Here is a 20,356-nt window from a genome sequence, read left to right as displayed (position 1 = left end):
AAGGTCAGAGAGCGGGAAACGCCATGTAAAGATAACCAGCCACATAGTCTTTATAACCGAGCTTCTGAAAACGACACCATGGCCTATGGGGAAAACTGCCTGGCTCTGATCCATATTAATCCCGCACGGCACATCTCTGAAACCCTCCTCTTCTGTTCTCTGGCTGCGTGCACCAAGCGTGGGGAGCAGGCCCTGTCTTGTGCAAGCCTCAAGTGTTGAATGAGAGCGTGAGGAGCATAGAAGAGACCTGCTCGTACCTGCCCTAATATCTGCAAAGAACCTGACATTGATACACATGGATGCACGTTATTCTTCTGAATATCTACGTAGAGGAACCAAGGTGACTTCATGTTCTCACTGACATTGTGTGTAGTCTAGAAGAAGCCAAAGCCGTGCCTCAGTCTTTCAGCTGAGGACTTTATGGTTCCTTTACTGCAGTCTCACCATAACCTCAGTAGTCATCCTATCTTACCATCTCATTCACATTCAAGGAAGGATATAGATGTTTTTGTTAAAGAAACCATTGAAGCCAAGCCGTAATGACGTGAGCAGAGGCAAGTCAGTGTCTGCAGGAAGCAAATGTTGAAAATATACAATGTTGGCTCCGAGATGATTGTGCTGCAAAATATACGTGGTTGGTGGCTATTGAGAAATTATGACTGTGTAACAGTTGTCAGACTGAATACAAGAGGTGTACACCACTTTCTGCATTTCTCCGGTTTCTATCAAATCAGACAAAATAATCAGATGACGTATGTGCAGAGCGAGGTGATAACTCTTGACTCTCTAATGTGAAAGCGCTAGAGCAATGAACGCCCGCAGTAAAGTATCCTAGAGCCCTAACTGTCGAAACAATTCAAGGCTAAGAGTAAATGAGCGGAACATCCATCCAAAAATAGGTAAAAAATTATTTCATGCTTTATTCAAAACTCATTAAAAACATGGAATCCAAAAAATATGTATAAAATCTGATGCGTTTCTAGCGTCCAAGCGCCCTTAGTGATAGGATTGTAGAAACAGTGGTGGAGCAGTCAGTGGTGCATGATATCAGACACATGGAGTCCCCATGGCTTGTGCCTCATACATAAGAACTCATTCAGATGTCAGGGATTTTTCTTGCATGCAAAAAAAAAAAAACTTCCACATTTCATCAGCGTTGCATCAAAGTTTGGTCCATGTGCAATTTTTTACCATCAGAGTATCATCAGTTTTTTTTTCATAAAAAAATATATGATGGAGCTTCTCATATCAAATAATTAACACGTGTTGTCTTTTTTTTTTTTTCTTCAAGTACTCAGACTTAAGTTTGCAAGTTTGATGTTCAATTTTGATCCAAATCACACGTATCCATATTTTCTCTGCAAAAATCCTCGTACTTGAGAACAGCCACATAGATTATGATAAGTACGAGTTTGATCTCTGAAAACATAGATGGCACTTGTATGTAAAAATCTGATGTCTAAATACACCTTGAGGCAGAGCTTCTGGCCCATTACATTGCATGTTGCATCAGTGGGTCCGTTGGCAGCCCCTTGAGCTCCCTATTGTGAATAGGAGCAGGAGCTATCCAGCATTAAAAGGAACATGTCAGGTCCCCCATGCCCTCCAACCCAGCAGTATTAATCTCCCTGCTTAACTAGCCCTTTAAACGTTATCCAGTTAAGTTTAAAAAAAACAGGTATAATGTCCCCGCTTCCTATGTTAATTAGGGCTTTTACTAATTGATGGGGCGTTAGTGTCCCCAGACTAGTCAGACCGCTCTTTTTCCATGTTATCACGCCCACAGTGGGCTTGATAACATAATTTGCAGAAGCCGGCCTCATGCGCGGATCATGCAAATCCTGCGCGTGTGCGCCGCTTATTTCGGCAGTATCACTGCACCTCTGTAGCCGTGTGTACACTTCCGGTTACAGAGTAGCACTGCACATGACCAGAAGCCATCTTCAATTAGTCAAAGCCCTAATTTGAATCGGAAACTGGGACATTATAAAGGCTTTTTTAAAAACCTTTATTTAGCTGAATAACGTTATACAGGGCTGGTTAGGCAGGGAGTTTACTCATACATAGGTGACTGTTGCTGGGCTGGAGGGCATGGAGGACCTGACCGGATCCGTTTTAAATATGGAGCGGTCTTGTCTGCAAAACAGATGAAAAAACTTGTGCATGTTCTGTGCATGTGGGAAAACGCTCGTGGACTAGCAGATCGACTTAGATTGGTCAGTGTGCTGTCCACAGTCATTGTACACATGGACACCCCACTGACCTTAGATATATATCCATGTGAACGAGGCCTGAGGCCGGATTCACAGTCGGAGTGCGGACCACGATGTTCGGATCGGCCACAGTTTCTTCACCCAGCCTCATATAAAACCGGCCTTAAAAATACAATTTATAACACATTCATATAACCTGTAACCCTTCTGTTCGACAGGGAGAGCGTTATAGTTGTTTTATTTCCACGCTGTCTTCCTTTTATTATAGGAGTTGGGTTGGCTTCAGGCCGGGCATTTGTGTGCCATGCACCTGATGACTTTATAGCATCGTGTTCTAGCCCTATATTATTATGTGCCAAGCCAAAATCTTACCCAAGAGTGCAAATGCATTTTACCAAAAACTCATGGTAATTTTTTCCACAAATTTTTTTTTTTTCCCTTAACCACCCTCCATAATCTCCAACGTGTAAGCAGCATTTAATGAAGAGCAATAGATCCAGGTTAATTGCAGAAAAACTGGCAAGGTATGCTAATAGCCGCCTCCTGGCCTGCCTGTTTTGCATAGGTTGTAGTTCCTCGCCATGAGCACGGTCTGCCTAGCAACAGATGGTGTGGCCGTGCTGACATCTGTCTGCTCGGAGTAGGTGTAAGGAGCAGACCTAGGCTTTGTTCTGAATCCTGCGCTCAACAAAGAACATTAGTATTACTATTATTATTTTATAAATGCACAAATAACCGTTTGACACTATTAGATTTTATGACATCTGCGCGCATTATGTTGCAGCCCGTGCGGTACCTGATTCCTAGTACTCAGATTTGGTCATACTGCTGACAGCTATTTAATTGTAGTAGAATAGTAGCTCAGGTTCAGCCTCCCCAGAGTGAAGACATGAGGGAAGATGCGGGACGTGTAAAGTGATCCTCGGTATCATGTTAATTTCACTGAGAGATCTTACAGGGCTGTGTTCTTGCAATATGTCGCTTCCTTCTGTGTCTGTGCCGAGGTCAAAGGGGCAGTATCACTGAAACTCGCACTAATGGCAGATGCACACCATTTGTTTCTTTACAAGCATCACTTTTTGTGTGATTTTTTTTTTTTTTTTTTACAGTTTTCTTTTAAATAAATACAGTAAATATGATATTCTTACATATCATCAATACATGCGAGAACATCACGCTGTCATTTCACACCACTGCTGATTTCCATTTGCAGACACACAAACCCCTTTGGCACTACGCGGAGATCTCTGTTATTGGAAACCTGACACAACAATCTAACCCAAGGGCGATCCCGATCAGTTTGCGTGTACTTGTTCACTTGTGACCCCTACCAACAAATTGGAGATCAGCTGTGATTTTCTGAACTGCATGGAGTACACAAATTGTTAATACAACACTATACAGGAAATGGGGATATAGAAAATGGAATAATAATAGAATTAGTGCACGGCTTCACTGCGGTATAATGCATCACAGATATCATTCTGTGCGGTAAATCCCAGCATCTCTGAACTCACATCATGGTCACCTGTAGTTTTGTGAAATCTCATCACTATAGACTAATAATAAATGCTATTATACATTGCAATCTACCATGAATGCAATGATCTTTATGGGTACTATTTCTCCATAAATTATTAAAAGCGTTGTCCAACTTAAAAAAGATAAAAATAAAATGCAGAATTAATGAATAGGTGAAAAAAAAAAACCCCTATTAAAATGGTGCATACTCACACTCTTTACCCTCCATTGGTGCAGCGCAGGCTGCTCGGGTGGGACAGAAAACAATCACGCTACTTTCTTTCGGCACTTGACCACTGTGGGGTGGTGAGTAAAGAATGTGATTATTATTTTTTTACCCATCCTTTGCTTCGATTATTTTATATTGATCTATTTTTAAGTCAGACAGCCCCTTTAGTTCAAAAACATCTCGTTGGAATAACTTCATTCAAATTCACATTTAGGCATTACGCTAGAGTTGAGCGAATTTTTCAAAATTCGGTTCTGATTTATGATCGGTGCCGAATTTTTTTTACAACACAGTCGAGCGTTATTGGAGTCAATGGGAGTAGAAATCAATGAATATGTTCGGAACCAATCATCAAACATACATTTGGCACGAATAGGGAACTAATATGGCATGAATATGGCAAATTCAGATTCGGCGACCGATTCTGACCATAGTCGCCCAACTCTAATTACAACATTGCCTTCTCTTTGCCCTAAATAGACTTTTACTGGAGGACACATGGGGCTCAACTTGCCGTCCCCACTTCCGCCAGTCTATAGGATGGGTTAAATCTGTGTATAATGGACCAAGGGTGGGATTTCTATTTGAAATATTCACCGGAGACCACAGAGATATTTGACCACTGACATAAGATGCTCTGTTTCATTCAGATGCACTACAGTTCTGACAAATATTTGTTCTTATAACCAGTGCATCTGTGATAATAAAGCAATTTCTGGTCTATCACTATATGGGAATGCTGAGAAGTCGTTACTCTGCAGACGGTTATTATAAGGGACGCCGCTAGTTACTTCCTATACAAACAATTAGAATGACTATTACATTAAAGCCATTCTCCGCTTTGGACAATTCCTTGTTTGATAGTCCTTTGACCATACGCAGATCACAAATAGTCATCCTACCATTACCAACAACTCCCTTATTGGGTTGTTTGAGAGATTGTGTTTTTTGTCTTCTAAATCTAATAATTCCATGAATATGACTGCGCGTAAAAGCCAGCCCATGGAGACAAGGAGTATCCAGTCGGGACGGTCCTGTCCTGTAGGTCCCAACTGGATACACCTTGACGTTGGTATGATGGCTTTTACTTATTTTTTTTTTTTTAAATTTTATTAAAACCTTGTTTACTAAGTACCCTATATTGTTTATATGCACTATTTTTTTTTTTAGTCATAGCAGGGGTATATGTTCGTTTTGCTTCTAAGTTTTGTCTAATGGCCAGTGTGAACATGCTCCTACACATTGGATGTATACCAACCCAGCTTATATTCCATCTCATTATTTTTGATTTTTTTGTTAGCCAAGCTGCATTAACCATTTATGACGGCAGCCATTTAAACCACCACTGATCAGCTGTATAAAAGCAGATCGGCAGGCGATTAATGGACTTTTTAGACGGGCTGACCACAATTCTGTGCACACAGAACAACGGTTAATGTGATGCAATCGTTCTGTGCACATAGAATATCATTGTTATTGGTAGCACATCTCCTGTTTACACAGGGCATATCGATATTTTCAATGTCGGCCCGAACAATCCAATTACCCAAGAACGAGCGTTTTTTGCTCGGATAACTGCTGGCACCATTACACAAACCGAAAACTGGCGAATGAGTGTTTAGAAAAACTCTTCTTCCCACATAATGGCTCATGTAGATGGACCTTTAGGATGACTTTCTAATTATTTTTGGGGAGGCATCAGTGGGATAATTACGGTAGATGTCCACTAGCCTATTACCCCCAACCACATTCCCAGAGGTGGCCCTACCACTTTTTGTAGCACTTCCCACTCCGCTGATTGTGTGCTAAATGGAGGAATATGTATGTTTTAGTTGGCAATATCCATGACTGGTGTCAGAACCATCAGCAGTGTCTGTATGACCAGTTTAATTACTGCATTTACTTGATAAAGTCTACGTTTAACAGCCATTAACTATAACACAGCAGTGTGGATGAAGCTGGCACCAGTCACTTCTAAGAACCACTCCTCAAATCTCATTTTTTTGTCTTATCAGCTAGGTTTAGTGGCTCCATTCACTACAACAGTCATATCGTCTGTGAACAATAGTATTCTGACTTCTGGATAAAATGGTTTTTGTCTTTTTTTTTTTTTTTTTAATCTTAATGCAGTTTAACTCCTTTTCAAAGCAAACTACTTCTGTCGTCTGCGACCGCGAATATCCTGGCCAAATCTGCCAGATAGGAGCTGTCAGATGTTGGCAGGTACTGGCAGACTGGTATTCTCCTCCGCTGCAAGAGAACAGAATCTCCTTATTATACTAGTGCCCCCAAATAACCCAGACCATGGGAAATTCTGTCTGCTGGAAACGTGGAGGTAAATGGGAAGGAAATGTGCACGATTCATCTGCCACATAACAATACAGCACTTTCTCTGGAGGGGGCGTGCAGAATTTTGCTGCTTATCTTGTATGTATGGGAAGAAGGTGTGCGAGGACTGAAATGGAGTTGCTGACCTTGCTCTGTGCAGGTTATTATATGCCATCATTGACCAGGGATAATAATAAAATAATAAAAATGACAAAATAGCCTTTGCAACAGAGGCCATGTGGAACCACAAGTTCCAGCAAGTACCGTATATATAAGATGTTATATATGGCAGCAGCGTGCCTCCTCCCTGACTGTGAGTGTAATTAGTAGTCTGGTTATAATAACAAATTATACTATTCTTTATAATAACTACTGGTCATAGGAAAACACTTAGATCTCTATGAGAAGACCTCACTATGAAGTGAACACGTGGCGAGCTCCATTTCAAGAGTTGGATTTCATAATAATAGTTTTGCTATAAAAAAAAAAAATCCTAGTTGATATCATACCCAAGCCTTACCACGAGCAGCCATTTATATATTCATACAATTTGTAATTTTTTATTTTTTTTTAACGAAAAGCTGTCATTGCTTTGTATCATGCCATACAGGTAGAGAAAAGCAAAAAGATCCCTGGTCCGGTGTCCAGGCATCAATGCAACTTACTAGGGCCCCGCTGCTTACGTCGTGACTAGGCCTCGCGCATTATCATGACATCACGGGGTCATAATAAGCAGCAGAGGTGCCCCGGATTCACCATGGAGCAGAATTGAACACTGGCTCGTCTAGCTGCTATGGAGGACTGACCTGGACATCGGAGCAGGGTAGTTCAAATATTTTTGCTCATCTCTTAATATAAGTTTGTTGCAAAGAAAATTGTACAATAATTGTTTAATATAATGAAAAAACCTCAAGTTGAACATGGAGTCTGATCTATGAAGAAAAGGCTGTATGAGTAGTTGTGTTTTTTTTTTGTGTGTTTTTTTTCTATTTAATTCCTGTTCAGTCTTGTCTTAAGAGTCCAGTGGGCGGTCTCAGTGATTGATAGTGTTTGTTGTATATGCGTGCATACAGAGATGGCTCTTGATCAAAGAGTAGAACCTTCCACCAGACTCCTAATGCACAGACATTAAAATTTAATAGAATACGATATGATGCTCAGTCTAAGGACACATTCACATGTTCAGTACTTGGTCAGTATTTTACATCAGTGGCAAAAACCAGGAGTGGGTGATAAATACAGAAGTGGTGACTTGTTTCTATTATACTTTTCCTCTGATTGTTCCACTTCTGGTTTTGGCTTACAAATACTGAGGTAAAATACTGACCAAATACTGAATGTGTGAACGTGGCCTAAAAGCAAGAGTAGGCAGGGCGAGCTTGGGTAGTAATGAAGCCTGGGATCATCCATGAAGACTATGGGTCACTAGTGACTGAGCCAACAATATAGCTGTCCAGATTTGTGTAGATGTATACTGGGAGAGGGGAACATACATCACAGATGTCCTTGGCTTTTTCCTAGATGAGGTGTAGAGTCCTATTGTCACATAAGGAAGCAGCCGCATTATAAAGTGGTTGGTGCGGAGGTGTGAAGACAGAGCACAGTAATTGCACAATATTGTAATGAGTGTAATCAGACTTATCTTGCCAAACAAATAAATCCCTCACTTCTGTAATGGCTCATACACAGGTTGATGTCACTGGCTATGTTAGGACAGCATTAGAGCCCTTTTTCACACACATCTGGAACATAAGAGCTTCACGCAACACATAGATGTATAGCTACCTTAAAGGTGTTGTCCCCGTTTTAGAAAACGTTTCCTAATATACTGTATGTACATTTTGTTGTAAGAAAGCAAACTGAGTACTACTTACCTCTCGGGGTCCAGCGCAGTGTCTCTGTTATTTGGCTGCAGCAATGACCGCTGCAGCCAATCACTGACCTTGCCGACTCCGCCATGTAGACGATTCGAGCTGCTCAGATCCGCCAAATCACTGATTGGCTGCAGCGATCTCAATATGATGTCAGCGGTCTGTACTCAAATATCAGAGACCAGGGGCAGCGTCCCCAGGATCATAAATAAAGTATACTTTATTTTTTTACAACCAGCTTTACATATGAGGGTAAGTTTTCTAAAAGAGGACATCCCCTTTAAAAGAAATAAATATGAAATACCAATACATTGCACTTGCAGAATAGAGCTAAATGCAATGTTTCCACCCTTATAATTATTGTGCAAACATCACTTGCTGACATAACACCACAGTCTAATGGTTGGCAAATATGCCACCCGGGCAGCTCTTTCATAGGAACACTTGATCTGCTGCAGGGCTTTTCGAAAATAGAACAAAGGGTGTTTAATATAAGGTAATATGTTTATTTATAAGGGCTAATAATAACAATCGCATACATATATGCAACAGCATAAAAGCTTACAAATTACGCTGCGTTCACGTCTGCATTGGAGGCTCTGATTCAGGATTTTCTATCATTTTTACAGCACAATGCTGGACATCATCACATGAACCCAACGGACACCATTATAGTCAATGGGGTCATTGAGTACCTTTTGGTGATCATTAGTGATGAGCTCGAGCATGCTTGGATACATTTTCTGCCTGCTTGGAAAAAAATGCTCTAGTCGCCGCGGCTGCGTGTCTCGCGGCTGTTCGACAGCCACAATTCATGCAGGGATTTCCTCTCGAATAGCCGCAAGACTTGCAGCTGTGGCGACTAGAGCATTTTTTTCCGAGCACGCAGAAAATACTCAATTAGGACACGAGCATGCTTAGATAACACCTTATCCAATCACGATCTCTCATCACTAGCGTTACTCATGTGACAAATCGCCACAACAATTACATTTTGTCATTTTGCTCTCATGATGGAATACAAGAATAGAAGTGATTAACACAGATGTGAACTGAGACTAAAGAAGCTTTTTAAAGCTTTTCTGTTAACTTCCAGAGTTAAGTACACTTACACATATTTTTTATTCATTACCTCCAGCCAGAGTATTAGTTTTTACATCTCGAGGGAAATATTTAGCTATAGGTTATTTTCTTTTATTAACATGATGGCACTGACACACTGTGATACAATGGTTATTTCAGATCCAGCTGTAGACATTGTACATCTTACATTAAACATGCTCCTTTACTTTAGCGTGTTTTGCCAGTACGTTATGGGATGAGATAATCATTTGGAAGACTTTGGGTTGAAAAGGTCGCTATTATTTCTGGACTCATTATATGGATCCTCTGTTTGTCTCCGCACTCTGGATATTCTCTACCTCTGACACAAGTAATTGGCGCTCACTGTTGCTGAGGCTGTTTCTGGCTCGGGATCTGGCTGCTCTGCAATGTGAGGTAGCTCAGGGTACGTTATTGGTCCAAAGGTCTAAAATAACAAACACAAAACAAACAAAAAACCTTACATAAATTAAGAGAATGTGACTATGCACATCTAGAGCTGTGGGCAGTAAAAGTGACAGATATGGAGAACATGCTCCTTTTTTATCATATTATTGTACACAGCGTTACCACCTTATAGTGAGCCACTGGATAGAGTTCTGGGATACTGAATATTATCACCATGTTTATTACATGCTACATTAACTTTCGGTCAAGTTTCTAAATACTAAACAGAAAATATTGTTAAAGTGAATCTGTAAGCAGATTTTTGTATGTAATCCGAGAGCTGTATGATGTAGGTGCAGAAAGTCTGATTCCACCAAGGCGTCACTTACTGGGCCGCTCGATGCAGTTTTGATAGAATCCCTGTTTTCCCTGCTGTAGATGTAACAGTGGCCAGAAGGCTGAGCTGTGTATAACCCCGCCCACACACACCTGATTGGCAAATTCCTGTGTACACTGTGCATTGTCAGCAAGCGGCCAATCAGTGGAGGGGGCGGGGTTACATAGATCAGCTGGACTGCCTGGCATGTGACATCTAGTCCTGCAGTGATAATATACTGAAACTACAGCAAGCTGCTGAGTAAGTGACACATCGCTGGAATCAGTGTCTCAGCCCTTACATCATGCAGCTATCTGATTAAATAGCAATAACCTACTGATAGATTCCCTTTATGGTCACAGAATAAGCTAATTGGGGAGATCATAAATTAGAATTTGTGCTTCAGATAGTCACTGAAATTATAAGCGTCTAAATACAATGTAAGAATATATTCACAAAACTTTATTCTCTATCAATTATCTTATTCCGTGACTTTCTTAGCAATATTTACAATGTGAAGGGGTGACTTTATGCTACAGGGGACCCCCACATGGGACTGCTTTAATTACAAGTTCACCCAGGGCTGAAACACTGTGGATTTTCCAGGTGAAAACTCTGTAATTATAGTAACAGCGAAGTACCAAATCTCATCCACACGCTGCGGGAATTGATCTGCGGTGCAGATTTACAGTGATTAGCATGTCATTCTATGGAGAGGATTTTTGTGAATTAAAATCTGCAGGAAAATCTGCAACAAGAGGATACTGGGAATTTTGCCACATATGCACAAGGCATCTTTTTTCCCTTTCCGTTATTCTTCATGCGGACGGGTCTATCTCTTCAAACCAATAGGGCGCATGACATAATCAAAGCACAACGCTTCGTTCTTTCCTTGAGCCACCGGACTTCTGGTAAACCATTTAATAGGACAAAGTATGGTAGTGATAGACGAAGGAAACCTATATCATGTATAATTATTACGATTAATCCGTTTTTAATATTCCTGTAGAATCATTTATTTAATTTACCATAGTCCCTTCCATATAAGAAGTGGAATCGCGGATTACATTCCCGGCAGTTATGGAGTAAAGAATTCCTCTCCGAAGCAGGAATGGGTAATAACAAAACTCCAAAAATGAGAAAACCCCTTTTGCTACAATAACTACTTGTACTTCTACATCCCGGCAATGTGTGCAGGGCTGAGCTGAGAATTTGACTTGCAAAGTGGCATTAATATGAACTCATTAACATTATCCTCCCATGTGATTCAGGATTCTTCAGACAAACGTGGACAGACAGTTTTCAGTTATATGATTAGCTGAGAGGTAACTGACAATTACACCTTCTGTTTATTGTCTAGCCCCTAGCGAAACAGTTTAAGATGGGCCATGCTTGTATTAAACAGGGTGGGGCATTGAAGAACAAAGGAGTTAGAATCCACCCTATTTATGCACTGTAATACCCTGCCTGAATAGTACATCTAAATATATAGGTCCTGGCTACCAGCTCTCTCTATTTCCTGACATTGGACATATAGCAGTTATACATTTTATTTTTGACCGTCGTCTTGCTTTAGTTACATTTCTGTGACCGGTATGGCAGCACTCGATAGGACCGGTGCCTAAGTATTCACTTATGTAATGGTTCCACTTGGGTTCTCTCGGTCATGTCACATAGCAGGTGATTGGCAGGAATAAGATTTGGCCATTCTTAGTGAAAGTGGAGATTCCAAAGAAGAATTCCCACAGCATTCTTGGGTGTGGAGACGAGCAGCTGCCTGGCACAGCCGATGAGGATGTGTATTTTGTAGGACTTAAGAAGAGTGTTTTACATCTGCTGTTTTCATCTCACGGCCTCCTGATGTTAACAATTACTGGGCCTATGGGTCAACTGTTAAGGCCATCTCTGGGAAGAAGAAGAAAAAACACATTATGATTGCGTTTATTGCCAAATGTGCTATTAGTTATCACATATGGTATAAGACATTTACGCATCATTTCTACTTTGTAATGTTTGCGCATCTGTCAACTGTTCCATAATATTCCATAATATCGAAATCCGTGCAGCCAGTATCTCTGCATCCTACTGAAAAATTCCACAAACTTGCAGAAAAAGGACGAACAGCTTTGGGATTCTGGTTCTCCTGAAGGAGATTCAGCAGGTGTAGAGAGTCCTACTGGTAATTCTCTCTCTATACAAACTATTTCTATACCTACCGGAGGCACTAAAGGCGACCTCTTCTGCCTCCTATATGTAGCTATTCTTTGAGTCTATGTCTAATCCATTCAATTTCCATGAAACATACGAGAGATGTCAGTCAAACCAGAAACACATTGCTTATGACTCTGACACCAGTTGGTCCTCCTTGACGATAACCAGTACCACTTGCGTCAATGTTGAATTGCATCAATGGCATCTCGGCCAACTACCCAGTACTATGCTTTGTACTGATGAGGAGCAAAAACTCCCAAACAGCAGTCTACTGATAGGAGTTGGTAGTTTGGCTGTAAACCCTAGTCATGTTTTCAAGGCTCTTTAATAGGTTGAATATTGACTACAGGCTAACCACCTATAGGGGGCAGCAGAGAGTTTCTTATTTTTGGGTGAGTGCTAATTTGCATACAGGCATCATTGAAGAATCAGTAACGATGAATTAAAAATAAGATGTGTGTGTTATGGGGCATCGACAAGAATGTCTCTTCCAGACACCTGACATTATCTACCTCGTTTGCCCTTTGTACTGGGTGTGCTATATTACCAGCAATGTTATGTGTCATATCTAGAAAGTGACATGCTCGGGGACAGCCCTGTTCCCCTGACAGTAGACAGCTGTAGATCTGTAAGGTGTGTACAGAAATGCTGTGGGTCCTGGCCGCAGCTCATGTCTACGGCCGGTATTTCTGGTCCTGGTTCTGTCATCGCTGTGGTTTTCTGGTCTCGGCTTCTGATCTCTGAGGTGGGTACACGAATTCTCACTGAGGACTGAACTTCGTTCCAGTTCAAGAGGAAAAAAGAATGTGAATGTTTGCTTTAAAGTTACAGTAACCTATGTGTCCTTGTATTTGGCCATTTGGTAGCTTTGTGCGGCTGTTTATTTTCTCGGCAAGGGATAAAGTTAAATATTAGCTTGGTGGGGGTATCCTAGCCAGTGGGTGGTGGTGGGGAGAGACATTGAGGCTGACCTGAGTCCAGATTGCTATCCCAAGTGCTCCTGTATTATTGTGTGAAGTGCCAAGACGCGTTGCACATTTTTGGTCTTTTAGGGTTTTTGTTGTTTTATGTATTACCATTTTGGGTTTCATTCTATGGCCGTTTATGTGGTCTTCCCTTGGCCATACTTAGGCTGGGTTCACATTGCGTTACTGTGTGCACGCTAACGGACAGCGTTGCACGGCGAAAATGTCGCAATTAACGCCGTGCAACGGGGCCGTTAGCGTGCCCATTGACAGCAATGTCAATTTCTCCTGCAGCGCATCACTAGCGCGTGCCTTTTTCGGCTCGCGCTAGTGATGTGCCGTTCTTCTGTGACGCGCCTCGGACGCTGCTTGCAGCGTCCGCGGCGCGCCCGAGGTCCGTTCCCCGCTCTCGCAGATCGGGGATCTGCGAGAGTGGGGACGTTAACGCGACCCCAAACACGGCCCCTAAATAAACATTGCGTTAGCGCAATCCGCTAGCGCTAGCGCTAAACGGATTGCCCTAACGCAATGTGAACCTAGCCTTAGGCCTATGTAAGAATAAAAGTTGGAGTACATTTTCGAGATGATTAGTTAGGGGGACCTAAGACCTCTAATTACAGGGCACCTATTAAAATATATAGACTGATTCCATTTTGGCTTGGTTCACTCCATGTTACTAAGCGAGATGGTACGAAATGCACTGCAGTATAAGTGTGAACTGGATTTTCTTTCCATATCTCAAATATGGATTGTGCAGTAGGGAATCGCTTTGTATTAGCTTAAAACGCCTTATTAATAATTTTTCTATATAGAAAAAAAAATATTAGAAAATATAGTACATAAAATATAAACATTTTTGTTGTTAGTCAGTAATCCAAACAATCTGCAGTGGAAAATTAGTAAATTAAATAAATACCCACAGCACTGTGGAAAACATGCTGGTTACATTAGAAAAGAAAGTACAAATAATAAGAATGCTATTTACAACACACTTATTTTTTACAGTTCAGTAATATCCACTTGGGGCTTGTGAAATGCGTGATGCAGTCAGGAGAAGAAGCTCTGTACACGGAGCCCATTGTGTGAAGCACAGCGGTGCAGGGTGGACAGTATTTGCTTATGGAGGGAGGAAGTTACGAGAGGGGAGAGATTCAGAACAGAAGTGTTCAGCTGCCAGCTGGCAGGACAGATCATGGCCGCATCTGCACGTTAGCCCAGATGTGCTCTGTGATTGGGATCATATTGAGTCATTTGTAGCTTGTACAAAAGTCCGATATTGCACACATTGAATCTTTTTTTCTTTGGTTTTGATTGTACATCTTACTGGTTCTACATGTACACGACAATGGATGCTGGAATCTTGTGATCTATTAAGTGCACAAATTTCCTTCACATTGCTTTGATGGGATCGATTAAGCAGCTACACGTACACATAAATGTTGGATCTACAGCCATCCCTTCTAGTAGTGATGGCCAAAAAAGTAAATTAAAATCCCATCTACCATTTCAGGGAGAAGTAAATCCTGGTGTTAGGTGGCCATGCTGATCTGGATCTGCCACACTATATCTACCAAGCTCTATAGGACAGAGTAGGGCACAGGAGGAACAGCATGGTGACACATGGAGAAAACATTAATATCGTGTTTTGTGTAATAAGTACCGGTAACTAGGACTATTCTTGGGGCAGAGTCTGCAAACTATCCAGACCTGACATCCATCCCTAAACAGCTGTTTCAGACTTCATGCCCCTCATTAGTGAAGAGCAGGATATTGGTGGGCAGGATGGGATGCCTTTGATGCCGCTCTGGAGGTATCAGTTCTCATTGAAGAGATCCAAGTGGTATAAAGAAACTTGTAGACAAGGCTCCCTAATAAAGGCTTCAGATTAGATTATCTCTCCTACAGATGGAAGAAGACTGTTTTATATTAGCCAAACCAGAGACACATTTGTAGCACTTGTACTTGTTTCAGGGTTCCTGTACCTCACTAATGGAAACTTGTTTTCTAAATGAGAGAGCTCTCCTGCCAAAGTAAAACCTTCTGCTCAGGAAACATTGCCTGTAAGAAGTCTTCATACATTTCCTTGGTCACTTCAATGAAAACAAGATCCCCCCCCATAACAGGGTACTAGGGCACCTGAGAAAAAGGAACATGCAAAGATTAAAAAAAAAAATATATATATATACTGAAAATGTTGAGCCGCTCCTAAATTAAAGAGAGTCTTAACAACACAGAATGACTGTTCAAACCAAGCACAGGCGCTCGGTGCAGCCTTGGTGTGGCCAAACAGTCCAGTGCTCCTTCCTACCTACTTGATTTTCCACGATCACCACCCCCCCATTCTTCTTTGATAGACATGTCTGACTTTATACAGCCTGAGAACTGTGGAGATAGATGGGAAACAAGTAGGTAGGAAGGTGCACTGGACTGTTTGGCCCTGCCAAGGTTGCACTGACCACCTGTACCTGGTTTGGAAATACCCTTTTTAAGCAATTTCTAAAGTGTAAGGTTCTGTAACACAAATCTATTGCTGTGCTGCCTTGATAAACACTTCCATGGCCAGCACCAGCATTTACTTTTCTAAGTTGCTTCAGTGTACCGGCAGGAGTTAATTTGCTTTGTATAATAAGTATAGCGATGTCACATGTTTTAACCTCATGCTACCTATGAAGTGCACGGCAGCTCCAGTTCTGGGTTATGCCTCGCCAAATTGCTTCTGATGCACTATTTATTTTACATAACTTCCAATAATATAATTTCCTTCTAATTATCTCCAAGTAACGTCTAAGGCAGCGGTGCTTGATACCCATAATTATATTTTATTACGTTACATAAAATGGCCCAGGGGCCAACTATCAGATGTCGTGGCCTCCGTAAGTTCTCTGCTCGTTGCCCTCATTAAATAGAACAAGTGCACCCGAGATGTGGAGTCATTTCTGTGCTAAAAAGGGATGAAAACCAAACTCATTTGCTGAAAAGAAGCAGGATTATGGCTGTGGGTTATTTCAAAGCAGCTAAACACTATCTATCCTATAAATATATATTCTCCCATGTCTTGTGCATTTTTGGAAAGGGCTCAAAGCTGAATTGTGGATTTAGATTTAGATCAGCGCTGGAAGAGGAAACATTAGCTGCGTTTATGGTGGCCAGTAACGTGTGTCATTTTCTTTTCGCTGCATCATACACATGGGAAACTGATCGTCCCGTTCTGTACATTTATATGTAGTTCATTTTGGAGATTTGGTCGTTTGTTGAATGCTGTGTGAGGTGCACGGATTGTAAATGGCTTCCTATGAAGTTACTTATCTGGCGTTTCAGAATAAATAAACTTTGAAGATCTGCTAGAAGTGATTGACAGACATAGGAGAGGGAGAGACCTGCTCATCACATGCAGCAGCGCTGGGAAGAGCCGGCCAGGGGCGATGTCAGACTAGTCTGGTCCATGGCTATTGTCCCCGGACGGATCTTGTAAAACAGATTTGCTCTAGCTCACCCGGATGCAACCCACGCTGGTTTGGGCTGCATGAATCGCCTTACAGGTTTACTTTAAGGCACAAATAAAAAATTCAATATTCAAACAATTTTACCCCAATAATAAGGTGAAAATACAATAATGGATCAGGGCCATGTGTTGCAGTATATAATGCTTTGGTATATCGGACAGACGTTGTCTCTGCACGCGTCGTTTTAACTTTATATTTTCTTTGTCTGCAGTGAAGGTGTTTTCAAGTGTCCAGAAGACCAACTAGCACTGGACTATGCAAAGGTAAAGACGACTTTAAGGCTTAGAATCTGAATACCTGTTTGTCTACTTGAAAGAGAAGTGCACTTATTTCCTTTCTTAATGGATACGCTCCAGTTCACCTTGAAGTTTATGTCACAGCAAATCAGGCAGAACATAGTGGTCGCCATCTTACCTGCCAGTGATCTGGAGCATTCAGCTGTCAAATGCATGAATGTTTTTGTCAAAAATATCACCAGTACATAGAAGCCCTTGCGTTGTGGTTATGTAATGTTGGCGCTAAAAGCCTCTTCTTGGTTCCGTCCTATCTGGGAGAGGGGAATGACGACCCGTATGATCTCCAGGGCAGCTCCGAGAAGTTAATCACTCAGTAAATCTTCCTACTCATGCTGCTACACACAAGAATATGTCATTATTTCATCATTTCGGGATTCTGTAATAGCTGGATAATCCCCTCTCCATTAAGAGAATTTATTAAGAAATGGATAACTCTTCACCGGTCACTACTTGGGAGATACAGTGGGGCAAAAAAGTATTTAGTCAGTCAGCAATAGTGCAAGTTCCACCACTTAAAAAGATGAGAGGCGTCTGTAATTTACATCATAGGTAGACCTCAACTATGGGAGACAAACTGAGAAAAAAAAATCCAGAAAATCACATTGTCTGTTTTTTTATCATTTTATTTGCATATTATGGTGGAAAATAAGTATTTGGTCAGAAACAAAATTTCATCTCAATACTTTGTAATATATCCTTTGTTGGCAATGACAGAGGTCAAACGTTTTCTGTAAGTCTTCACAAGGTTGCCACACACTGTTGTTGGTATGTTGGCCCATTCCTCCATGCAGATCTCCTCTAGAGCAGTGATGTTTTTGGCTTTTCGCTTGGCAACACGGACTTTCAACTCCCTCCAAAGGTTTTCTATAGGGTTGAGATCTGGAGACTGGCTAGGCCACTCCAGGACCTTGAAATGCTTCTTACGAAGCCACTCCTTCGTTGCCCTGGCGGTGTGCTTTGGATCATTTTCATGTTGAAAGACCCAGCCACGTTTCATCTTCAATGCCCTTGCTGATGGAAGGAGGTTTGCACTCAAAATCTCACGATACATGGCCCCATTCATTCTTTCATGTACCCGGATCAGTCGTCCTGGCCCCTTTGCAGAGAAACAGCCCCAAAGAATGTTGTTTCCACCACCATGCTTTACAGTAGGTATGGTGTTTGATGGATGCAACTCAGTATTCTTTTTCCTCCAAACACGACAAGTTGTGTTTCTACCAAACAGTTCCAGTTTGGTTTCATCAGACCATAGGACATTCTCCCAAAACTCCTCTGGATCATCCAAATGCTCTCTAGCAAACTTCAGACGGGCCCGGACATGTACTGGCTTAAGCAGTGGGACACGTCTGGCACTGCAGGATCTGAGTCCATGGTGGTGTAGTGTGTTACTTATGATAGGCCTTGTTACATTGGTCCCAGCTCTCTGCAGTTCATTCACTAGGTCCCCCCGCGTGGTTCTGGGATTTTTGCTCACCGTTCTTGTGATCATTCTGACCCCACGGGGTGGGATTTTGCGTGGAGCCCCAGATCGAGGGAGATTATCAGTGGTCTTGAATGTCTTCCATTTTCTAATTATTGCTCCCACTGTTGATTTCTTCACTCCGAGCTGGTTGGCTATTGCAGATTCAGTCTTCCCAGCCTGGTGCAGGGCTACAATTTTGTTTCTGGTGTCCTTTGACAGCTCTTTGGTCTTCACCATAGTGGAGTTTGGAGTCAGACTGTTTGAGGGTGTGCACAGGTGTCTTTTTATACTGATAACAAGTTTAAACAAGTGCCATTACTACAGGTAATGAGTGGAGGAAAGAGGAGACTCTTAAAGAAGAAGTTACAGGTCTGTGAGAGCCAGAAATCTTGATTGTTTGTTTCTGACCAAATACTTATTTTCCACCATAATATGCAAATAAAATGATAAAAAAACAGACAATGTGATTTTCTGGATTTTTTTTTCTCAGTTTGTCTCCCATAGTTGAGGTCTACCTATGATGTAAATTACAGACGCCTCTCATCTTTTTAAGTGGTGGAACTTGCACTATTGCTGACTGACTAAATACTTTTTTGCCCCACTGTATCTGCCCAACAAGGTACTACCGGATCCCATCATTACTAGTAGTGGTGTTTTCAGTCCCTGGAAAGATTTAGTTTGTTCCGGAAGGGGAACACACACACATCTCTTTACATAATAGCAGTTATGTGTGTTCCACTTCAGGATCTGTCTACAAAAATAGCCCCTATCCGTGCCGGCAAGTAGTGCTCCTGCCAAAGAAAACTTCTCCAGAACCACTATGCAGAGCCCCGGAGACTCTTCGTCCCACAACAATGGCTGTCTGTTCCTGGCTCTTTTTTAAATGCAGCCCCATCAGGAGCATAAACCATGCTTTTGTATCTGACGTCCTAGCCAAACCCAGCACAGACTGTAGATAAAGCAGCATCAGTACAGTTTTGAGATGCACTGGAGAAAGGGGTCTTTGTGGTGACTGCATTACGGGAGAGCCTATGCTTCTATGTACCAGTTTTTAGGCTGAATGGCTGATTTGAATATATTCTGTCAATCCAGGCGACCAGTGTCTGACAAGCCCGAGAACAAAGCTGCCCCCTTTTTTCAGCTAAAAAAAAAATACCCTCCCTGTCACACGTGCTTGGTACAGAAGATGGAACGTCTCAACACAATGCAACTTTCTTTTCTCTCTGCAAATTCCATGACAAATGCCCTGTTGAGTGATTGAGGCACAGCTGAGCTGGCAGCTGTCATGTATGTTTTATTACATATGGCCAAGGACGAGTGCCAATGGCATAATGCTGGCCACACTTGGCATATAGCAGGTGCAACCCTGATGAAAATGGAGTTATTGTGTCTTAAAAATGTATTGACTGGGTAAAATACTCTGCTCTGTTCACTTTTTCTTATGAGGATTTTTTTTCTTTTCTCCTAATTGTCCATGGAATAGATTTACCCTGATCGAGAGCTGGAAACGCAAGTGCTCAGCCTGTCCATTCGATGTATACATAGTGAGGAGGGGTGCCGATGGAGCGGGCCAATAAAACAACTCCAGGTGAGATGATGGGAGACCAAAGCTGAGACAATGCATAAGTCGCCTTACTAGAAACGTACTGTATTAAAACCTTTGTTAACGTATTGTATCTTTGCAACTTGTGTGTTGTAGTCATCACAATTTGCGTATGAGCCATATCGCAGTCACTTTCATTACATTGTGATGTTACATCGCGATACTGCAGTCGTTTCCCATGCATTAGGCCCAAGATTATTACCAAGTAGCCTTAGTCAAAGGCCTCCATTATGCTCATATGCTAAAGCTTTTTTGAGTAGTATGCATTTACATTTTTTCTCAGCCAGCTT

At 41.7% G+C, this 20,356-nt stretch overlaps 1 protein-coding gene across 1 annotated transcript in view; it reads left to right on the top strand.

Moving 5' to 3' along the window:
* The window catches only part of TRAF4 (TNF receptor associated factor 4), a 45,521-nt gene that overhangs the window by 16,596 nt on the left and 8,569 nt on the right, over positions 1 to 20,356 (top strand). Inside the window, exons 2-3 of the mRNA XM_077294342.1 lie at positions 16,917 to 16,968; positions 19,947 to 20,051. Of these exons, the coding sequence (XP_077150457.1) occupies positions 16,917 to 16,968; positions 19,947 to 20,051 (157 nt within the window). The remainder of the gene's footprint in view (positions 1 to 16,916; positions 16,969 to 19,946; positions 20,052 to 20,356) is intronic.

This window comes from Ranitomeya variabilis, chromosome 3 (assembly GCF_051348905.1).
Source record: "Ranitomeya variabilis isolate aRanVar5 chromosome 3, aRanVar5.hap1, whole genome shotgun sequence".
In the NCBI taxonomy this organism is placed as follows: domain Eukaryota; kingdom Metazoa; phylum Chordata; class Amphibia; order Anura; family Dendrobatidae; genus Ranitomeya; species Ranitomeya variabilis.
The sequence above is the reverse complement of the archived record's forward strand: the minus strand, read 5'-3'. Positions and strand labels throughout refer to the sequence as shown.